Raw genomic sequence first — 19,287 nt, 5'->3', positions numbered from 1 at the left:
CTCCCCACAGTGCACACACATAGGAGCAAGCCAAGAGGTCGGGGGCGGGGGGGTGGAAGCAGGAAGAAGCGAGGATGGCAAAAGAGGAAGTTACCTGGTAGACCGGGTCCTCCAGATCTTCCTCCAGTATCGTCTGCAGACGAGCGGCGCCAAAAGAAAAAGAAGGGAAGAGGCGTAAGGGTTAAGCCGGAGGAGCAGAGAGAGTAGGCGGAAAGCATAAGCAGAACAAAAAAAGGCGTCTTTGGCTTTTCCAACGTTAAGATGATAATTTGGCAATCATCAGACAGAGAGAATATTTGGCAATCATCAGACAGAGAGAATTAAGTACAATTGGCAGAAGCCTCTCAATGTGTTCCAAGTTTAGCAGCGCTTCAATGTCAAAGGTGTCTCAGACAAGAGTAATTATGGCGGACTACGAAGAGACGAGGCAATGGAAGTACCTGGTAGACGGCCTGCTCACACTGTTTGTCCTTCTGGGCCTTCTTCTCCATTTCCTCCCTCTGCTTTATCTCATAGATGAGCTGGAACAAGTCCCGCAGGTCCAGAATCACAGGTTCCGCCTGGGAGGACAAGACAGTTAATCTCAAAACACCACACACACACGAGATAATGTAACAGCTTGTGTCGCTCTCCCAACACAAACAATACAGGTCAAAGCTGAAATTTAGTATGTTTCCCCAACAAATGGGTTTTGTGTTGTACTTTCTGACGAAGTAAACCAAATAACTATATCTGACAACTAACAGACCCGTTCAAGAAAACTAACTTGCTCCATCAACAAGTAACATGTTTATTCAGCCAACTCACTCACCATTCAACTGATTAACTCGCTTACCAGCCAACCAACTTAAAAAAAAAAAACAAAGCAAGTAAATAAGTACCTAACTAATTCACTCACCAAATAATTCACTCACTGACTAACTAACTCACTCAGTCATGAGCTGACTAACCCACTCAACTGACCCACTCACCAACCAACCAATTAAAAAAAACTCCCCAAATGCATTTAAAACCAAAAAAGTAACTCTCACGCAATAAATAACTTTCACCAACCAACCGACAAATTAAATTACTCAGTCTGTCATCCAACTAGCTAACTCATTCACTCAACCAACCTCCAACCAACTCACCGAATAAACAACTCACTTAGTCAGCTCTCTAACTCACGAACACAGTCAAACATCAACCAACTGAACAAATAACTAAATCATGTATAACCTATAAGTAATCAAGAGACCAATTCAATTAATCAAGCAATCAATCAATCAATCAATTAAAGTTTATTTGTAAAGTCCTAATCACAAATGCCTCACTTACCCATCCAACTGCAAATTAACCAACCAAAAAATACTCAATCAGCCATCTAACTACAAACTAACCAACCCCATAAAATGCTCACCTACCCATGTAATTGTAAACCAACTAACCAAAACTAGAACTCACACAGCCAGCTAACTACCAACCAAATAACTTAAAACTGACTTATTCTAACCCTCTCACTCATTCACTGACTAAATAAATAAATTACTGACAATTCAAGCAACCAAGTAGCTAGCTAACTAAATCAACCGCTCACTCACTTACTCACCAGCCAGCTAAAAACTCAATCAGTAACCAACCAATCAACTCACTCAGTCAATTTACTACCAACTAACCAACCAAAAAAACAACTAATTTAGCCAGCTATCTAACCAACCAACTTAAAACAGACTAATTCTTAAACTCTCACTTGTTCACCGACTAAATTAATGACTCACTGACAGGTAACTAAGTCAACAGCTCACTCACTGACTCACTCACCAACCGACCAAAAACTCAATCAATAAACAATCAATTAACTCACTCAGTCAGCTAACTACAAACAAACCGACTAAATAACTCACTAACTGACCAACCAACTATCTTAAAAACATACTTTTACCCGGTCGCTCATTCACTAACACAGTTCAGAGCAATATCTCTCAGCATCGTACTTGGTGAAGTTTTTACATTCATTTTTTTTCATTTATTTATTTATTTCAGGCAATGACATAAAAAAGTACAAAAGTTTAGTAGGATAACCAATGCGGTAGTTGACTCTATGAGTCACACGATGGTCTTCCATTGGCTATGTAGTGTTTACATCCTAGCCATGAAGAAGATTCTGTCGCTGTGTCACGAATCAGCGCTTTTCTCTGTAATGAGTTTTCAAGTCTTGATATTTTAGCTGCAGGTGCAGAAAGCCGAGCCTCAAACTGAGATCCTTGTTAGAGACAACAACTGATGTGTAAGACGTTGTCACTGTCAGACGGAATTCTTCAAACAAAGCCGTTTCCAATGAGCAAACAAAGACACAGCAGTCGTTCTAGGAACTTCATCACTTTCCTCCGGGTCTAACTGCCTCTCTGAATCTCAGACTCTCCAACAGACTTCTCCCAATGCTCAGCACTTATATCGACTGTCACCCAATAACCAGAAGCAGCCTTGGAGTACGGCAAGAGTTTCAGACCTAATCAATTATTGACTGCCAGCTTTGTGTAGTGCAACCGGAGTTCACAGACGGAACGCCGCCTCGCATAAAGCGGAGCTCTATTTTAACGCCGGCGTTCCGCAAGTCGGTTTTCCTCCCGCGCCTCGCATCGCTCTTGACAGACACGCCTGAGGTGGTAGTGGGGGGGCTGGTTGAACGTCTGCTCCTACCGGGCCTGACAGCGAAACATATTGTCACTCTGTCAGATTCACATCGCCTCGCCTTTGAAAGTACATATTCCTACAGTCTCTTCATGCCAGCTCTCGTTCCCAATGACTCCCTTTTAAGGAGGGAGGAAGAAGCACAGAACTTACAAATGGCGGATGGCGGAGTTTTCACAAAGCTTTGACAACGGTCGCCTCGTTAGAAAAAAATAATTAGATGAAAATGTATTAAATAAAACGCCATGCAGCCTGTTGAGGCTAATATGATCCTTGTTAATATTGTATTATGTTAAAGGCCTACTGAAAGCCACTACTACCGACCACGCAGTCTGATAGTTTATATATCAATGATGAAATCTTAACATTGCAACACATGCCAATACGGCCGGGTTAACTTATAAAGTGCAATTTTAAAATTCCCGCCACACTTCCGGTTGAAAAACTACTTTGGATATGATTTATGCGCGTGACGTCACAGAATCCACGGAAGTGGTTGGACCCCGTCGAACCCGATACAGAAACCTCTTGTTTTCTTCGACAAAATTCCACAGTATTCTGGACATCTGTGTTGGTGAATCTTTTGCAATTTGTTTAATGAACAATGGAGGCTGCAAAGAAGAACGTTGTAGGTGGGATCGATCAGTGTATTAGCGGCTAAGTACAATACTTACAGCAACACAACAAGGACTACTTACTACGCCTAGCCGATGCTTGCCGCCAAACCCACGGATGAAGTCCCTCGTCGCGCCGTCGATCGCTGGAATGCAGGTGAGCACGGCTGTTGATGGGAAGATGAGGGCTGGCTGGCGTAGGTGGAGCGCTAATGTTTTTATCATAGTTCTGTGAGGTTTCAGGCACATCACCGGTTGCTAAGTTGCTAAATTAGCCTTAGCGTTGTTAGCAACAGCATTGTTAAGCCTTACCAGGCTGAGAATTTTTAACCGTGTAGTTACATGTACATGGTTTAATAGTATTGTTGATCTTCTTTCTATCCTTCCAGTCAGGGATTTATTTATTTTGTTTCTATCTTCATTTGAGAACGATGCTATCACGTTAGCTCAGAAGCTAAGTGTGTCACCGATGTATTGTCGTGGAGATAAAAGTCACTTTAAATGTCCATTTCGCGTGCTCGACTCTCATTTTCAAGAGGATATAGTATCCGAGGTGGTTTGAAATACAAATCCATGATCCACAATAGAAAAAGGAGAGAGTGTGGAATCCAATGAGCCAGCTGGTACCTAAGTTACGGTCAGAGCGAAAAAAGATACGTCCATCACTGCCTCTCTAATCCTTCACTGTAACGTTCCTCATCTACGAATCTTTCATCCTCGCTCAAATTAATGGGGTAATCGTCGCTTTCTCGGTCCGAATCTCTCTCGCTACATTGTAAACAAAGGAAAATTGTGAGGAATATTACCTCCTGTGACGTCACGCTACTTCCGGCACAGGCAAGGCTTTTTTTTTTATCAGCGAGCAAAAGTTGCGAACTTTATCGTCGATTTTCTCTACTAAATCCTTTCAGCAAAAATATGGCAATATCGCGAAATGATCAAGTATGACACATAGAATGGATCTGCTATTCCCGTTTAAATTTTAAAAAATTCATTTCAGTAGGCCTTTAAATGTCAATGTAAAAATCTACTTAAAAAGGTCGAAAGGAAATGAGTAGTAATGATAAAATGAAAAATACAGTATGTATTTTTTGCAAGCTATTTTTCACATTTAAAAAAAAAATATTGATTAAATTGAACAAAAAATAAAACACTATTTACTAATAAACCACTTTTTGTTGCCAAGCAGACTTCATGAGTACAGACTCACTATCTCCTCAATTGGACTGGAGTGGCATTACCTCAAAAGATGACGCATTGGAAAATGTTAAAACCAAAAAAGTATCAAACATTACTAAAAAAAAACAACTTAAAAAACCTATATATTAATGATAAATAATTATACATATTCATGTAACACAGCGCCCCATCTTTGTCTATTTTATAACCTATATTAAAACCAACTTTTATTCATTGGCCTTTAGATTAAACCGAAACTTTGAACTTGAAAAAAAATTCTCATTTGATTTTTTATTCGCTGTTTCCTATCATATTTTATCTGACCATATTAATTTTGAACGTGAGTTTTTACTTTTGCTTTCAAATATTGTTTTTATGCGTTTTTGTCTTAAAGCTTTCCCTAAGTGTAATATAGTTTGGTGTGCAGCCCTTTGTTTTCATCAGTGATTTAAGTGAAAGGGCACCATGAATAAAGCTGGTATGGTATGGTAATTATTATTTATCGATAATAGAATAATAATAATAGAATAATAATAATATGACAATTATAATAACAAAAATAACAATAATAATAATAATATGAATATAAGTGTATCAAAGATATATGATTAAATGAATGAAATGATAATTACTTTTAATTTTTCTGTTTCCAAATACAAATACAATACTTTCCGTGCGTTGCATGGTGGGGCCCCTCAGAACATCACTGACTCGTTATGCCCCTATCTCCGGTCTTCAGGCCAGGGTCTTCTAAAGATCCCACAAACTCATTCTAAAACCCGTGGAGACCTGGCATTCCAGGCTCCCAGACTCCGGAACAACTTGCACCAGGCCCTCCGTAATCTTGACTGTCGACACTTTTAGGAAACATTTGAAAACTTCTCTTTTTAGTAAAGTTTTTAGTTAATGCGCCTTTTAACTTTCATTTTTAATCCACTTTGTATCCTTTTTATGATGTGGCCCCTGTTGTTTTAATTGAATTGTTGTTTTACTTCACCTACAGCACTTTGTGATTTTATCTGTGAAAAGCGCTTTATAAATAAAATGTACTTACTGTGCAGGTCAAAGCCTTAGAATAAAAGTAGCCATTTTATTTACTTTTACTCGGGCACACGTCAGGTAAATGTCGGCTAAGGTTGACGGATGGCGGCTTGACGGGGTTGCGTATGGTGACACCCAATTTTGTGATCTCTGATCTATGCTGTAATAAGGCGTGCGTGCGTGTGTGTGTGTGTGTGTGTGTGTGTGTGTGTGTGTGTGTGTGTGTGACGGCACCGTTTGAGTCAAAGAGCAGCGCTCGGAGGATGGATGTGCCATTAGAGCTGGTGACACACACTCAAAGTCTCATCGACTCACTATGGGAAATCGATGCGGCTGCCGAGCGAGCCAGCTGGATCCAAACGGATCACAGGGGTGCAACAAGAGCTCCGAAAGGGAGTATTAGATATCACATAGAGCGCATTTGGTGCAGCATTTAACACTCACATAAAGACACAAAGCAAAGTAAACAACGCAGTGGAATGGGAGCTGCTGTGCAAAGGTCCTCGTCTAAATGTCAAGAGGTCTGCGCTATTGAGAGAAGAGCCTGATAAATTATACATTAGGCTAGTGAACAATAACAAAATGTCTTCAAACAAAGCGCACAGATGTACTCTCACACACAAAAACGACTGCTTACCGATTGTGCGGTCTTGATGGCCACAAAGCGATGGTGGCCTTCCTTGCCGCAAATGTAGCCGAAGGCTCTGTGGTCTGTGATGTCCTTGGCGATGTAGGAGATCTCGTGGACCGCATGGTGGTGTTGCAGGACCTGAAAAGACACCCACATGAAGACGTATATGTTTTTTTAATACTGTAAGTCCAAAACCAAGGGCAGTAAAGTGGTCTACAACAGTGTTTTTCAACCACTAGTGTGCCGTGAGATACAGTCTGGTGTGCCGTGGGAGATGATCCAATTTCACCTATTTGGGTGAAAAATATGTTTTGCAAACCAGTAATTATAATCTGCAAATTATGTGTTGTTGTTGAGTGTCGGTGCTGTCTAGAGCTCGGCAGAGTAACCGTGTAATACTCTTCAGTAGGTGGCAGCCGGTAGCTAATTGCTTTGTAGATGTCGGAAACAGCGGGCGGCAGGGTGCAGGTAAAAAGGTGTCTAATGCTTAAACTAAAAATAAACAAAAGGCGAGTGCCCCTAAGAAAAGGCATTGAAGCTTAGGGAAGGCTATGCAGAACGAAACTAAAACTGAACAGGCAACAAAGTAAACAAAAACAGAATGCTGGACGACAGCAAAGACTTACTGTGGAGCAAAGACGGCGTCCACAATGTACATCCGAACATGACATGACAATCAACAATGTCCACACAAAGAAGGATTAAACAACTGAAATATTCTTGATTGCTAAAACAAAGCACAAACCCCGTTTCCATATGAGTTGGGAAATTGTGTTAGATGTAAATATAAACGGAATACAATGATTTGCAAATCCTTTTCAACCCATATTCAATTGAATGCACTACAAAGACAAAAAATTTGATGTTCAAACTCAGAAATTTTATTTTTGTTTTGCAAATAATAATTAACTTAGAATTTCATAGCTGCAACACGTGCCAAAGTAGTTGGGAAAGGGCAAGTTCACCACTGTGTTACATGGCCTTTCTTTTTAACAACATTCAGTAAACGTTTGGGAACTGAGGAGACACATTTTTGAAGCTTCTCAGGTGGAATTCTTTCCCATTCTTGCTTGATGTACAGCTTAAGTTGTTCAACAGTCCGGGGGTCTCCGTTGTGGTATTTTAGGCTTCATAATGCGCCACACATTTTCAATGGGAGACAGGTCTGGACTACAGGCAAGCCAGTCTAGTACCCGCACTCTTTTACTATGAAGCCACGTTGATGTAACACGTGGCTTGGCATTGTCTTGTTGAAATAAGCAGGGGCGTCCATGGTAACGTTGCTTGGATGGCAACATATGTTGCTCCAAAACCTGTATGTACCTTTCAGCATTAATGGCGCCTTCACAGATGTGTAAGTTACCCACGTCTTGGGCACTAATACACCCCCATACCATCACAGATGCTGGCTTTTACACTTTGCGCCTATGACAAACCGGATGGTTCTTTTCCTCTTTGGTCCGGAGGACACGACGTCCACAGTTTCCAAAAACAATTTGAAATGTGGACTCGTCAGACCACAGAACACTTTTCCACTTTGCATCAGTCCATTTTAGATGAGCTCAGGCCCAGCAAAGCGGACGGCGTTTCTGGGTGTTGTTGATAAACGGTTTTCGCCTTGCATAGTAGAGTTTTAACTTGCACTTACAGATGAAGCGACCAACTGTAGTTACTGACAGTGGGTTTCTGAAGTGTTCCTGAGCCCGTGTGGTGATATCCTTTACACACTGATGTCGCTTGTTGATGCAGTACAGCCTGAGGGATCGAAGGTCACGGGCTTAGCTGCTTACGTGCAGTGATTTCTCCAGATTCTCTGAACCATTTGATGATATTACGGACCGTAGATGGTGAAATCCCTAAATTCCTTGCAATAGCTGGTTGAGAAAGGTTTTTCTTAAACTGTTCAACAATTTGCTCACGCGTTTGTTGACAAAGTGGTGACCCTCGCCCCATCCTTGTTTGTGAATGACTGAGCATTTCATGGAATCTACTTTTATACCCAATCATGGCACCCACCTGTTCCCAATTTGCCTGTTCACCTGTGGGATGTTCCAAATAAGTGTTTGATGAGCATTCCTCAACTTTATCAGTATTTATTGCCACCTTTCCCAACTTCTTTGTCACGTGTTGCTGGCATCAAATTCTAAAGTTAATAATTATTTGCAAAAAAAAAAAAGTTTATCAGTTTGAACATCAAATATGTTGTCCTTGTAGCATATTCAACTGAATATGGGTTGAAAATGAGTTGCAAATCATTGTATTCCGTTTATATTTACATCTAACACAATTTCCCAACTCATATGGAAACGGGGTTTGTAGATGCAGGAAATATTGCTCAAAGGAAGACATGAAACTGCTACAAAAAATACGGAAACAAGAGAAAAAGACAAGAACTAAAACACTACACACAGGAAAACAGAAAAAAAACTCAAAATAAGTCACGGTGTGATGTGACAGGTGGTGACAGTACACCTACTTTGAGAGAAGAGCTATAGTGATGCATAGTTGGTTATGGTTTAAAGTCATATCCAACAATTGCGACAATTACATTTTACTGTCAACTGAGTTTAGTTTTTTAATTATTTCTGCTGGTGGTGTGCCTCTGGATTTTTTCAACACATAAAATGTGCCTTGGTTAAAAAAAGGTTGAAAAACACAGGTCTAGAAGGATTTCAAAAACAGGTACAATCATTAGGGTTTTTGTTGTGATGGGATCGGACCCAAAATGGGTGGCATGCTAGTTGTGGTCGCTGATCAATGGATGCTACTCAAAATCAAAGGATTCTTTCCAAATTCTTGTTGGGAGTAGAAAAGAAGGAAAAAGTCCATGTGTCAATGAAGCGTCCTCAAAGGAGGACCTTGTGAGCCTTTTTAAACGGTTTCTCGCATGTCCCGGCCTCTTCACTGAAGTCTCAGTAGGGGGCGCCACGCTGGCGTAGCCCATGGCAGATGGCGTTGTGTTGACTCCCTAGGTCTCATGTCCCCGCTCAACACACAAACACGCGACGGCGCTGAAAGTTACGCCTAATGTTGTTGCCAGATGCATGCTGGGAGCGTAACGCACACATTGACACGCACACACCTGCTACACATTCTTAACGAGTCATTCATATTTGATAATTGGAGTCATGCTTATCAGCTCCTGCTCAGTGACCTGAGAGTGACACCGAGGCAGCAGGGAGGTGGTGTTGCACGATCTCTCGGAGGCTGACGGGGTGACAGAAGTGCATGATGAATTTAGTCGTCGTGGTAACGACGGAACACTCGGAGGAAGGCGGTGGCCTCTTCCCAAATGTTATTGGAAATGCATGTCTTACAACTCAAAAAGGATGTCAATCATCCCCAAGTGGCTTAGGTGCGGCATAGGCAACACCTTATCAAAATTTTTTAAATACAAACTATTGTTCAGGGATGACTTGGGGGCCGCATCGGGCTAAAAGACTTTGGCTGGGGGCCTGAAAGTCAACTGCATGTAAAGTATATATATAATCCAGCCCACCAAATGTTTCCAATGTTTTTTTAACCTTTAACATCAAAATAATGAATGTGCTGTGCCATTTTTAAATTACTGTAAGTCAGGGGTGTCCAAAGTGCGGCCCGGGGGCCATTTACGGCCCGCAGCTAATTGTTTATCGGCCCGCCGCACATTCTGGAAATACTATTGTAAAAATAAAAAAGAACATTAAAAAAAAGTAGAATGAGGTGAAATATAACGAGAAAAAGTTGCAATGTTGACACAAAAGCTGCCATGCAGGCTGTTTTTTTTTCTTTTGTCTTTCTTTCGTTTTCTTTTTTTGACATTCCTCAAAAAAAAAAGAAAAAAAGACAAAAAATCCATGTTATAATGAATTATTTTCAGGGCTCTAATTACTTCAAATATCTCACTTGAAAATGTTTTATGTGGTAAATATTCCATATATTGTGTAGTAGCCATATAAAAACATCAAAGTTTTATTTGACAAAAGCGTATAAAACAAACAAAATAATAGCCCCAGCATAAAATCGACAGATGTATCTGAAGTTGATCTCGTAACCTAAGTGTTGAAAGTAAAAGAAAAACCTAATAAAAATGTATCACTTTATGAGTGGGGCACCTTTTGGATCCCAAATATATTTAGTGATTTTTTATTTATCTTTTCACTGTTATTACTCAAAAATATGAAAGAATTAAAATCAATGGTGTCCTGCATTATTGATATTTTAGGGCTCTAATTACCAAATACTGCATATTTCAGTTTTACTATAAAAAAAACTAAGTTGTTTTTGACAGAAAAGCCATAAAACATTTTTTTTAATTTGTATTACTTTATATCAACTTGAAGTTGATATAGAGATTTACTGTAAGCGTTAAATAATAATCTGACTTATTTTTAACATTTTAATGACTGAGACCCTTTATGGTCCCCGGGACCCCTAAAGGTAAAATAAATTTAAAAAATCCATATATTTTGTTATGGTTTGAAAATGAAAAATAACAAAATGGCCCCCACATGCTTTAATTTTTCCTTGTGTGGCCCTCAGTGGAAAAAGTTTGGACACCCCTGCTGTAAGGCTTAAACTACAGAAAATAATTAAATGGTTGGAATCTGCACTATTAAGTGATATACGTGTTATATAGGTAATCATAGGGACTACGTCACAATAGTTTTAGGCCAGGGGTCGGCAACCCAAAACGTTGAAAGAACCATATTGGACCAAAAATACAAAAAACAAATCTGTCTGGAGTCGCAAAAAATGAAAAGCCGTATATAAGTCTTATAATGAAGACAACACATGATGTAAGTGTCTATATTAGCTATAATAGCCTACTATCAAAATGACTGTGTCGCAGGCTGAAGCAAATCTTCGTTGACAGAAATGTTGAAATGTAATATTTTTTCTACATATTTTTACATTAGAAACCATTAGTAAATCAGAGGCTACTCAGAAGGTGAGATAACTCCCGGAAATTACTGGCTTTTAATGGCTGAAGGTATAGATGTGTGTGTCCAAGTTAAAGGAAACAGCAGGCTGTTTTCTTTTAATAGATTTATTACAATCTTTGGCAAGCTAGGTAATGTTTGCTGTGGTCTGGAACAACATGACACACAAACAACTATCTGAAATGCAGCCAATTTTACATCCAGATAATGTGTCATGAGACATGCAAAACTAAATTATATACAAAGAGGATCTAAGTAAAGGATTTTAAACAAGCTCAAATATACCTACACACGAGTATGTACATACATATAACAATATGTGCATACAGCTAGCCTAAATAGCATGTTAGCATCAATTAGCTTGCAGTCATGTACTGACCAAATATGCCTGATTAGCACTCCAACAAGTCAATAACATCAACAAAGCGCACATTTGTGCATTCACGCACAGTATAAAACGTTTGGTGGACAAAATGAGACAAAGAAGGAGTGGAAGATTTTACATGTAAACAAACTGTTGCGTCACAGTCCACACTATGGTGAGTTCAAGAACCACCGAAATTAGTAGGACAAAACGATGTTCACCAAATACTCTCATCAGTGAAGCATACACACAAACATATTAAACAGTGGGCTTTCTAACAATTGGGAAGGTTTGTGTCATGTTTGTCCTCCAACAAAAAACATACTAAAACCCCCAAAAAATGTTCCCCCATCTTTTTCCATTTTCAATCCTTTTTTAAAAATGCTCCAGGGAGCCACTAGGGCAGCACTAAAGAGCCGCGGGTTGCTGACCCCTGTTTTAGGCAGACAAGGCACAAAGCAGATTACAGAGGAGCAAGTCCCAGACACGGGTGTCAGGGACACAAAAGCAGATTTTTACAACAAAGGTTTCGCAGAACAATCATATCATATCAGATTGTGGATGTTTTTCATACACTTTGCGTTTATATTTCGCCGTGTTTGTTGCATTTTTGTGGCGTTTTGCTTGATTGTAAAAGATGTCAATCAAGGAGGTGGTCTACAGAGGTGATAAAAAGAGGACTAACGTTCGTAATCTGTAAATATTCAATGTTTTATCGTTCGCAGTTAGAATTGTAACTCCCAAATTCTACATTTTTATGTACATTCTAGGTGTTTTCTTCAGTAAAAAAAAAAGTAAAATTACATTTTTTTTTTTTTCATTTTGAGCATTCTATCAGACATTATTGTGTGTTTTTGTATAAGTGAGCCTGAAAAAGGGGACCAAAGCACAGTTTGGACGTGTCTTCTCATTCAATGCGTTTTCTTCATTTTCATGACTATTTACATTGTAGATTGTCACTGAAGGCATCAAAACTATGAATGAACACATGTGGAGTTATGTACTTAACAAAAAAAGGTGAAATAACTGAAAACATGTTTTATATTGTAGTTTCTTCAAAATAGCCACCCTTTGCTCTGATTACTGCTTTGCACACTCTTGGCATTCTCTCCATGAGTTCCAAGCACACCTGTGAAGTGAAAACCATTTCAGGTGACTACCTCTTGAAGCCCATCGAGAGAATGCCAAGAGTGTGCAAAAATTAATGTATTTTTTTTATATTGTAGCGTCCCGGAAGAGTTAGTGCTGCAAGGGGTTCTGGGTATTTGTTCTGTTGTGTTTATGTTGTGTTACGGTGCGGATGTTCTCCCGAAATGTGTTTGTCATTCTTGTTTGGTGTGGGTTTACAGTGTGGCGCATATTTGTAACAGTGTTAAAGTTGTTTATACGGCCACCCTCAGTGTGACCTGTATGGCTGTTGACCAAGTATGCATTGCATTCAATTGTGTGTCTAAAAAGCCGTAGATATTATGTGACTGGGCCGGCACGCAAACGCAGTGCCTTTAAGGCGCTCCCCCAATATTGTTGTCTGGGTGGAAATCGGGAGAAATTCGGGAGAATGGTTGCCCCGGGAGATTTTCGGGAGGGACACGGAAATTCGTGAGCCTCCCGGGAAAATTGGGAGGGTTGGCAAGTATGACTGGGAGACGCAACTGCTCTGTACTTCTCCCTACGTCCGTGTACCACTCTGTACAGCGGCGTTTTAAAAAGTCATAAATTTGACTTTTTGAAACCGATACCGATAATTTCCGATATTACATTTTGAAGCATTTATCGGCCGATAATATCGGCAGTCCGATATTATCGGACATCTCTAGTACTATGTATATATATATATATATATATATATATATATATATATATATATATATATATATATATATATATATATATATATATATATATATATATATATATATATATATATGTATATATATATATATATATATATGTATATATATATATATATATATATATACACACACAGTATATATATAAAAACAGCCCCCCAGAGACGTTTCTTCCCCGGTCAAAATAATTGCTCAGGTCTGGCGTAGAATCTTGATGTACTTACACTACTGTTCAAAAGTTTGGGGTCACCCAAACAATTTTGTGGAATAGCCTTCATTTCTAAGAACAAGAATAGACTGTTGAGTTTCAAATGAAAGTTCTCTTTTTCTGGCCATTTTGAGCATTTAATTGACCCCACAAATGTGATGCTCCAGAAACTCAATCTGCTCAAAGGAAGGTCAGTTTTGTAGCTTCTGTAACGAGCTAAACCGTTTTCAGATGTGTGAACATGATTGCACAAGGGTTTTTTAATCATCAATTAGCCTTCTGAGCCAATGAGCAAACACATTGTACCATTAGAACACTGGAGTGATAGTTGCTGGAAATGGGCCTCTATACACCTATGTAGATATTGCACCAAAAACCAGACATTTGCAGCTAGAATAGTCATTTACCACATTAGCAATGTATAGAGTGTATTTCTTTAAAGTTAAGACTAGTTTAAAGTTATCTTCATTGAAAAGTACAGTGCTTTTATCGATTATAAAAATAGTTGGCGATTAATTTTAGTCATCGATTCGTTGGAACTATGCTATGCGCATGCGCGGAGGCTTTTTTAAATTGTATTTAAAAAAAATTTTTTTAATTTTTTTTAATTTTTTTATAAACCTTTATTTATAAACTGCAACATTTACAAACAGCTGAGAAACAATAATCAATATAAGTACCAAAAAACAGTACAAAACAGTGCCAGGACGGCGCTGAGGCTACGTCTCATGAGGTGGAGGTAAGCTAGCCAATGATGTGTCATGTGCAGCTCACGTGACCACGCCGTCTGGAAACATTCGAAAAATGGCGCAGGAAAACACTACCGATAGTTTAGCGGAGAAACATCTTGAGGTTATTGCTTCAATGGAGAAAATTGTACAACCTAAGTCGTCAAAAGTGTGGGAACATTTTACTTTAAAGACTTCAAAGAAGAGCGTTTCCTGCAAAATGGCACGGAAGTACAACATTGCTACAGGAGCACCTGAAGAAGAAACATGTTGGAGCCATGGATGAAGGGAGGAACTCACAGTGCGTAACTTTTTAAGTCCATAGTGGCAACAAGCATTCATGAGTTCAGCTTTTTTGTAAGTAACTTTAACGTTATGCCTTTGTTGCAACGCGGGGCTGATAATGTTTCTCCGGCACATTTGACTCCGTTTTGAGAGAGAAAACGCACGGTTACCAATTTGGAAATAAACGTAACGGACAGAAATATCTCAGGTTGGTTTCATAATGGATCAATGTAGCCGGGCCGATAAAGCTATATAAATATATTTAGATTTGAGTGACGCTTTAGTATAACTAAACGTTATGAAGGTGCTGGAATATTTCATGCTATTATTCAGAGGCAGCCTAAAATGAACCCTTTATTATTCACAACAGAAACGTGTACAATATCTGATTCAGTTCTGATCTGATGAGTTACATTTCTGTGTTATTATTGGTGTATGCTGCACACCCAATGTCCACAACATGGTGCCAGTATGCTGGTTTTTTTCAATAAAATACTGGAAAGGATAGAAATGTAGTTTGTCTATTTTATCCGATTATTAATCGATTAATCGAAGTAATAATCGACAGATTAATCGATTATCAAATTAATCGTTAGTTGCAGCCCTAATATATATATATATATATATATATATATATATATATATATATATATATATATATATATATATGTATATATATATATATATATATATATATATATACATACACACAGTATATATATAAAAACAGCCCCCCAGAGACGTTTCTTCCCCAGTCAAAATAATTGCTCAGGTCTGGCGTAGAATCTTAATGTACTTAAGTCAAAAGTCACATTACTACGCGTATGTTTCATTTCTTACATTTTCAATTTCCTATCCTGTGACCATAATGATTTTTCCTTAAGTGTGGCCAAAGGTCACACTCATGGATTTCTACATATTAAATATTTCTGGCTTAATACTCAATCAATTGATTGCAAACCGCGAGTTCTTCCTGAGCAAGGCGGAGGCAGACAGAGAGAGGACGATGGCCTCTGTGAAGATTAATGTCTCCTCTCCTCTTCCCCTCCGTCTCAGGCGCCACCTTCCTCCTTCTCTGCGGACGACCTTCCTCTCCTCCAGGAGAGCGGCCATCCATCCTTCCCTTTTGCCCGCGCCGCGCATCCATCCGCCCATCTGGCTGAGTGATGCACGGGACGGGAATGAGACTGTCAAGATCCGTGAACCTCAGCAGAGTCGTTGGGGCCGTCCCTCACTGCGCCCCGCTATCCATTAGTACTGATAGTCAGGACAGCGTAACGCGATAGTTAATATTAATGTGCGGCGACAGAGGACAAAGTCTCCCTATGGGGAGCTTTACTTTGACATATGCTCGCCCGTCCCTCACCACGCCGCCGCCCCCTTGGGTCTTCACTTCACGTCTTCGCCCCTGCTCCGGTTGGCTCCAACTTTTTGCCGAAGAGGGTCCGATCCGGGAAAGGGGGGGACGAGGGACGAGACAAAGACCGATGACGGACATAAAAAGAGGCATGAAGAATCGCGCCGCCGGGGATGAGCTTGTCCGCCTGAAATATGGCCGCCGTGCGGGAGGCCACTGGTCACCGTGTCCCGCCTGACGCATACGGACGCCGCATCTCTGAATTACGGCGGGGATACATGCTGTCGGGGTGTAAATCTCAGGCTTTAGCGCCTGGGCTAATAAAGGCAGGTGCAGCAGGGGCGTCTAGCTTGCACTGACTGTAAGGGACATTTTTGGCGCCCCCTGTGGCCTGTGGTCAAAAAACTAGCACAGTGTTTTTCAACCTTTTTTGAGCAGAGGCACATTTTTTTCATTGAAAAAATGCGGAGGCACACCACCAGCAGAAAACACAACAATATGAAACTCAGTAGCCGAATTTGACAATTAAAAGTTGTTCTTGCAAGTGTTGGATAAGAATTCAAACCATAACCAAGCATGCATCACTATAGCTCTTGTCTCAAAGTACTGTCACGACTTGTCACATCACGCCCTGACTTATTTGGAGTTTTTTGGTGTCTTCCTGTGTGTGGTCTTTTAGTTCTTGTCTTGCGCTCCTATTTTGGTGGCTTTTCCTGTTTTTTTGGTATTTTCTATTCCCCCGAGGACACCTCAATGATGGACGCTTTTGACCTCCCTCCCTCCTCAACGACACCTGGAGTCGAACTTTTGCTTGCATGCAGAACGGCCCCAGGCCTATGAACAAGAACACTACATCAACACACCCAAGACAATGGGCATACACACACACACACACACACACACACACACACACACACACACACACACACACACACACACACACACACACACACACACACACACACACACACACACACACACACACACACACACACACACACACACACACACACACACACACACACACACACCCGACGCCTTCACCACCGCTTGATTCCCCTTCGGGTTGATGGACGGCTGGCAGCGCTTCATAGCAGCGCTTCATAGCAGCAGTCGACCTCCAGGACCCCAACTCCCCGCCCCTCTGTTGCGAGTTGTCGTGATTAAATGTAACGTGTTTATGTGTGCATGGCATGGAGGTTTTTTCCCCACTCCAGACTAGGCCCCCTTAGGAGCCCAGTCTAGATTGCATTTTTTTACTCATCTTCTTCCCCAGCGTTTTACCTTTTTCTTATCTTTTACGGGGCGTCTTTGGCGACCCATCAGCGTTCCTAGTTCTGTAACCCTGTACACTGTTTGTTTGTCTGATCTTGAATGAGTTTGTGCTGAAAACATAGTTTCGTTGTACTTGTGCAATGACAATAAAGTCCTATCCTATCCTATCCTATCCTATTCCCCGCACCTGCTTTGTTTTAGCAATCAAGGCTATTTAAGTTGTCGCTATCCTTCTTTGCGGGGACATTGTTGATTGTTATGTCATGTACGGATGTACTTTGTGGACGCCGTCTGCTCCACACGCTGTAAGTCTTTGCTGTCGTCCAGCATTCTGTTTTTGTTCACTTTGCAACCAGTTCAGTTTTCGTTTCGTTTTGCATAGCCTTCCCTAAGCTTCAATGCCTTTTCTTAGCGGCACTCGCCTTTTGTTTATTTTTGGTTTAAGCATTAGATACATTTTTACCTGCACGCTGTCGTCTGCATATTGTTCCCGACATCTACAAAGCAATTAGCTACTTGCTGCCACCCACTGATAAGGAAGAGAAAGGATTATATGGTTACTCTGCCGAGCTCTAGACAGCACCGACACCCAACAACGGCACATTTGCGGATTATAATTACTGGTTTGCAAAAAATATTTTTAACCCAAATAGGTAAAATTACATATTCTCCCACGGCACACCAGACTGTAACCCCCGGCACAGTGGTTGAAAAACACTGTACAAGCATACATGTAAAACAATCAAGCCAGTGATTCTCAAACTGTAGTACGGATACCACTCGTGGTACGCGGGCTCCACCTAGTGGTACGCCAAAGAATCACTTAATCAAATGATTGGTATTCTATTTTCCAATATTTAAACACAATGTTATTGTCCAAACTGTGTGTAATGTAATAGTGGCCACAAATATTAAATATACGTGTTTTTAATGAATACCTAGGCCGGGGGTCAGCAACCCGCGGCTCTCAAGCTCTTTAGCACCTAGTGGCTCCCTGGAGCTTTTTCAAAAATGGTAAAAGATGGGGGAAAAATATATTTGTTGTTTTAATAATGTTTCTGTAGGAGGACAAACATGACACAAACCTTCCTAATTGTTAGAAAGCTCACTGTTTAATATGTTTGTGTTTATGCGTCACTGATGTCATTATTTGGCCAGCGCCGTTTTGTCCTACTAATTTTGGCGGTCCTTGAACTCACCGTAGTTGGTTTAGGTGTACAACTTTCTGTGCCGCTGCCACAGAAAGAGGTGTATTATGCCACTCCTTCTTTGTCTCATTTTGTCCACCAAACTTTTTATGCTGTGTGTGAATGCACAAAGGTGAGCTTTGTTGATGTTATTGACTTTGGCGGAGTGCTAATAATCCATGCTAACATGCTATTTAGGCTAGCTGTGTGTACATATTGCATCATTCAGGCATGTGATTTGACCACAATGAAAAAGACTGAAAAAATTTCCGGGGGTCTGGGAGACAAAGTCCCCCAGCCAGGTCCCCCCACCAGTGCCCTGGTGGGCTGGTGGGGGGACGATGCCCCCCGAAGCTCCTGGTTTTTCACCAATTTAACATGCTAAAATTAACAAAGACAGCACCATTTGAAGAAAATATTTTAGTGTTTAAAGACATGAAAACATCATTAATAGAACATACATAACCCAATTATCCCAATGAATCACTGTATATGGTTCAGTCCCAACAGTATTTAGTCACTAATATTTACATCTTGTGTTCATTTCACATCCACAGGTGTCACATTGATCAGTGTTATTATCTACAGTTTATTTACAGTATTACCACATTACTTCAGTTCACTTCACACATTAGCTTTCTCGGAGAGCCCAGCCCTAACATGAGCTTTCCTTGTAAATGTATTTAACAAAATACCAAATGCAAACATTTCATTCTTTTCGCCAAAATAGGATATAAATTTATGAAAATAATTAAACGTGTTTAGTATTGTTTACTCATATTTGAATATAGGAAATAATAATAATGTGAGGACACTGACATATTGCATGAAACAAGTGTGAAAATATTTACCTTCAAGATTGTTACACCACTGACAATAGTTTCAAGAGACTACAAAAGAACTTAATATTAGAGAATAGTATTATATGCAAATTTATTTCAAATAAATTGTTAACTGTATTCAATAATGCGACTCT

At 40.1% G+C, this 19,287-nt stretch overlaps 1 protein-coding gene across 1 annotated transcript in view; it reads right to left on the bottom strand.

The window, feature by feature from the left end:
• The window catches only part of dab1a (DAB adaptor protein 1a), a 159,789-nt gene that overhangs the window by 72,730 nt on the left and 67,772 nt on the right, over positions 1–19,287 (bottom strand). The window contains exons 9-11 of the mRNA XM_062038418.1: positions 6,142–6,273; positions 441–560; positions 95–133 (exon numbers count right to left, since the gene is read on the bottom strand). Coding sequence (XP_061894402.1) covers positions 95–133; positions 441–560; positions 6,142–6,273 — 291 coding nt within the window. The remainder of the gene's footprint in view (positions 1–94; positions 134–440; positions 561–6,141; positions 6,274–19,287) is intronic.

The sequence above is a fragment of the Entelurus aequoreus genome, linkage group LG27, assembly GCF_033978785.1.
Source record: "Entelurus aequoreus isolate RoL-2023_Sb linkage group LG27, RoL_Eaeq_v1.1, whole genome shotgun sequence".
Taxonomy (NCBI): domain Eukaryota; kingdom Metazoa; phylum Chordata; class Actinopteri; order Syngnathiformes; family Syngnathidae; genus Entelurus; species Entelurus aequoreus.
The sequence above is the reverse complement of the archived record's forward strand: the minus strand, read 5'-3'. Positions and strand labels throughout refer to the sequence as shown.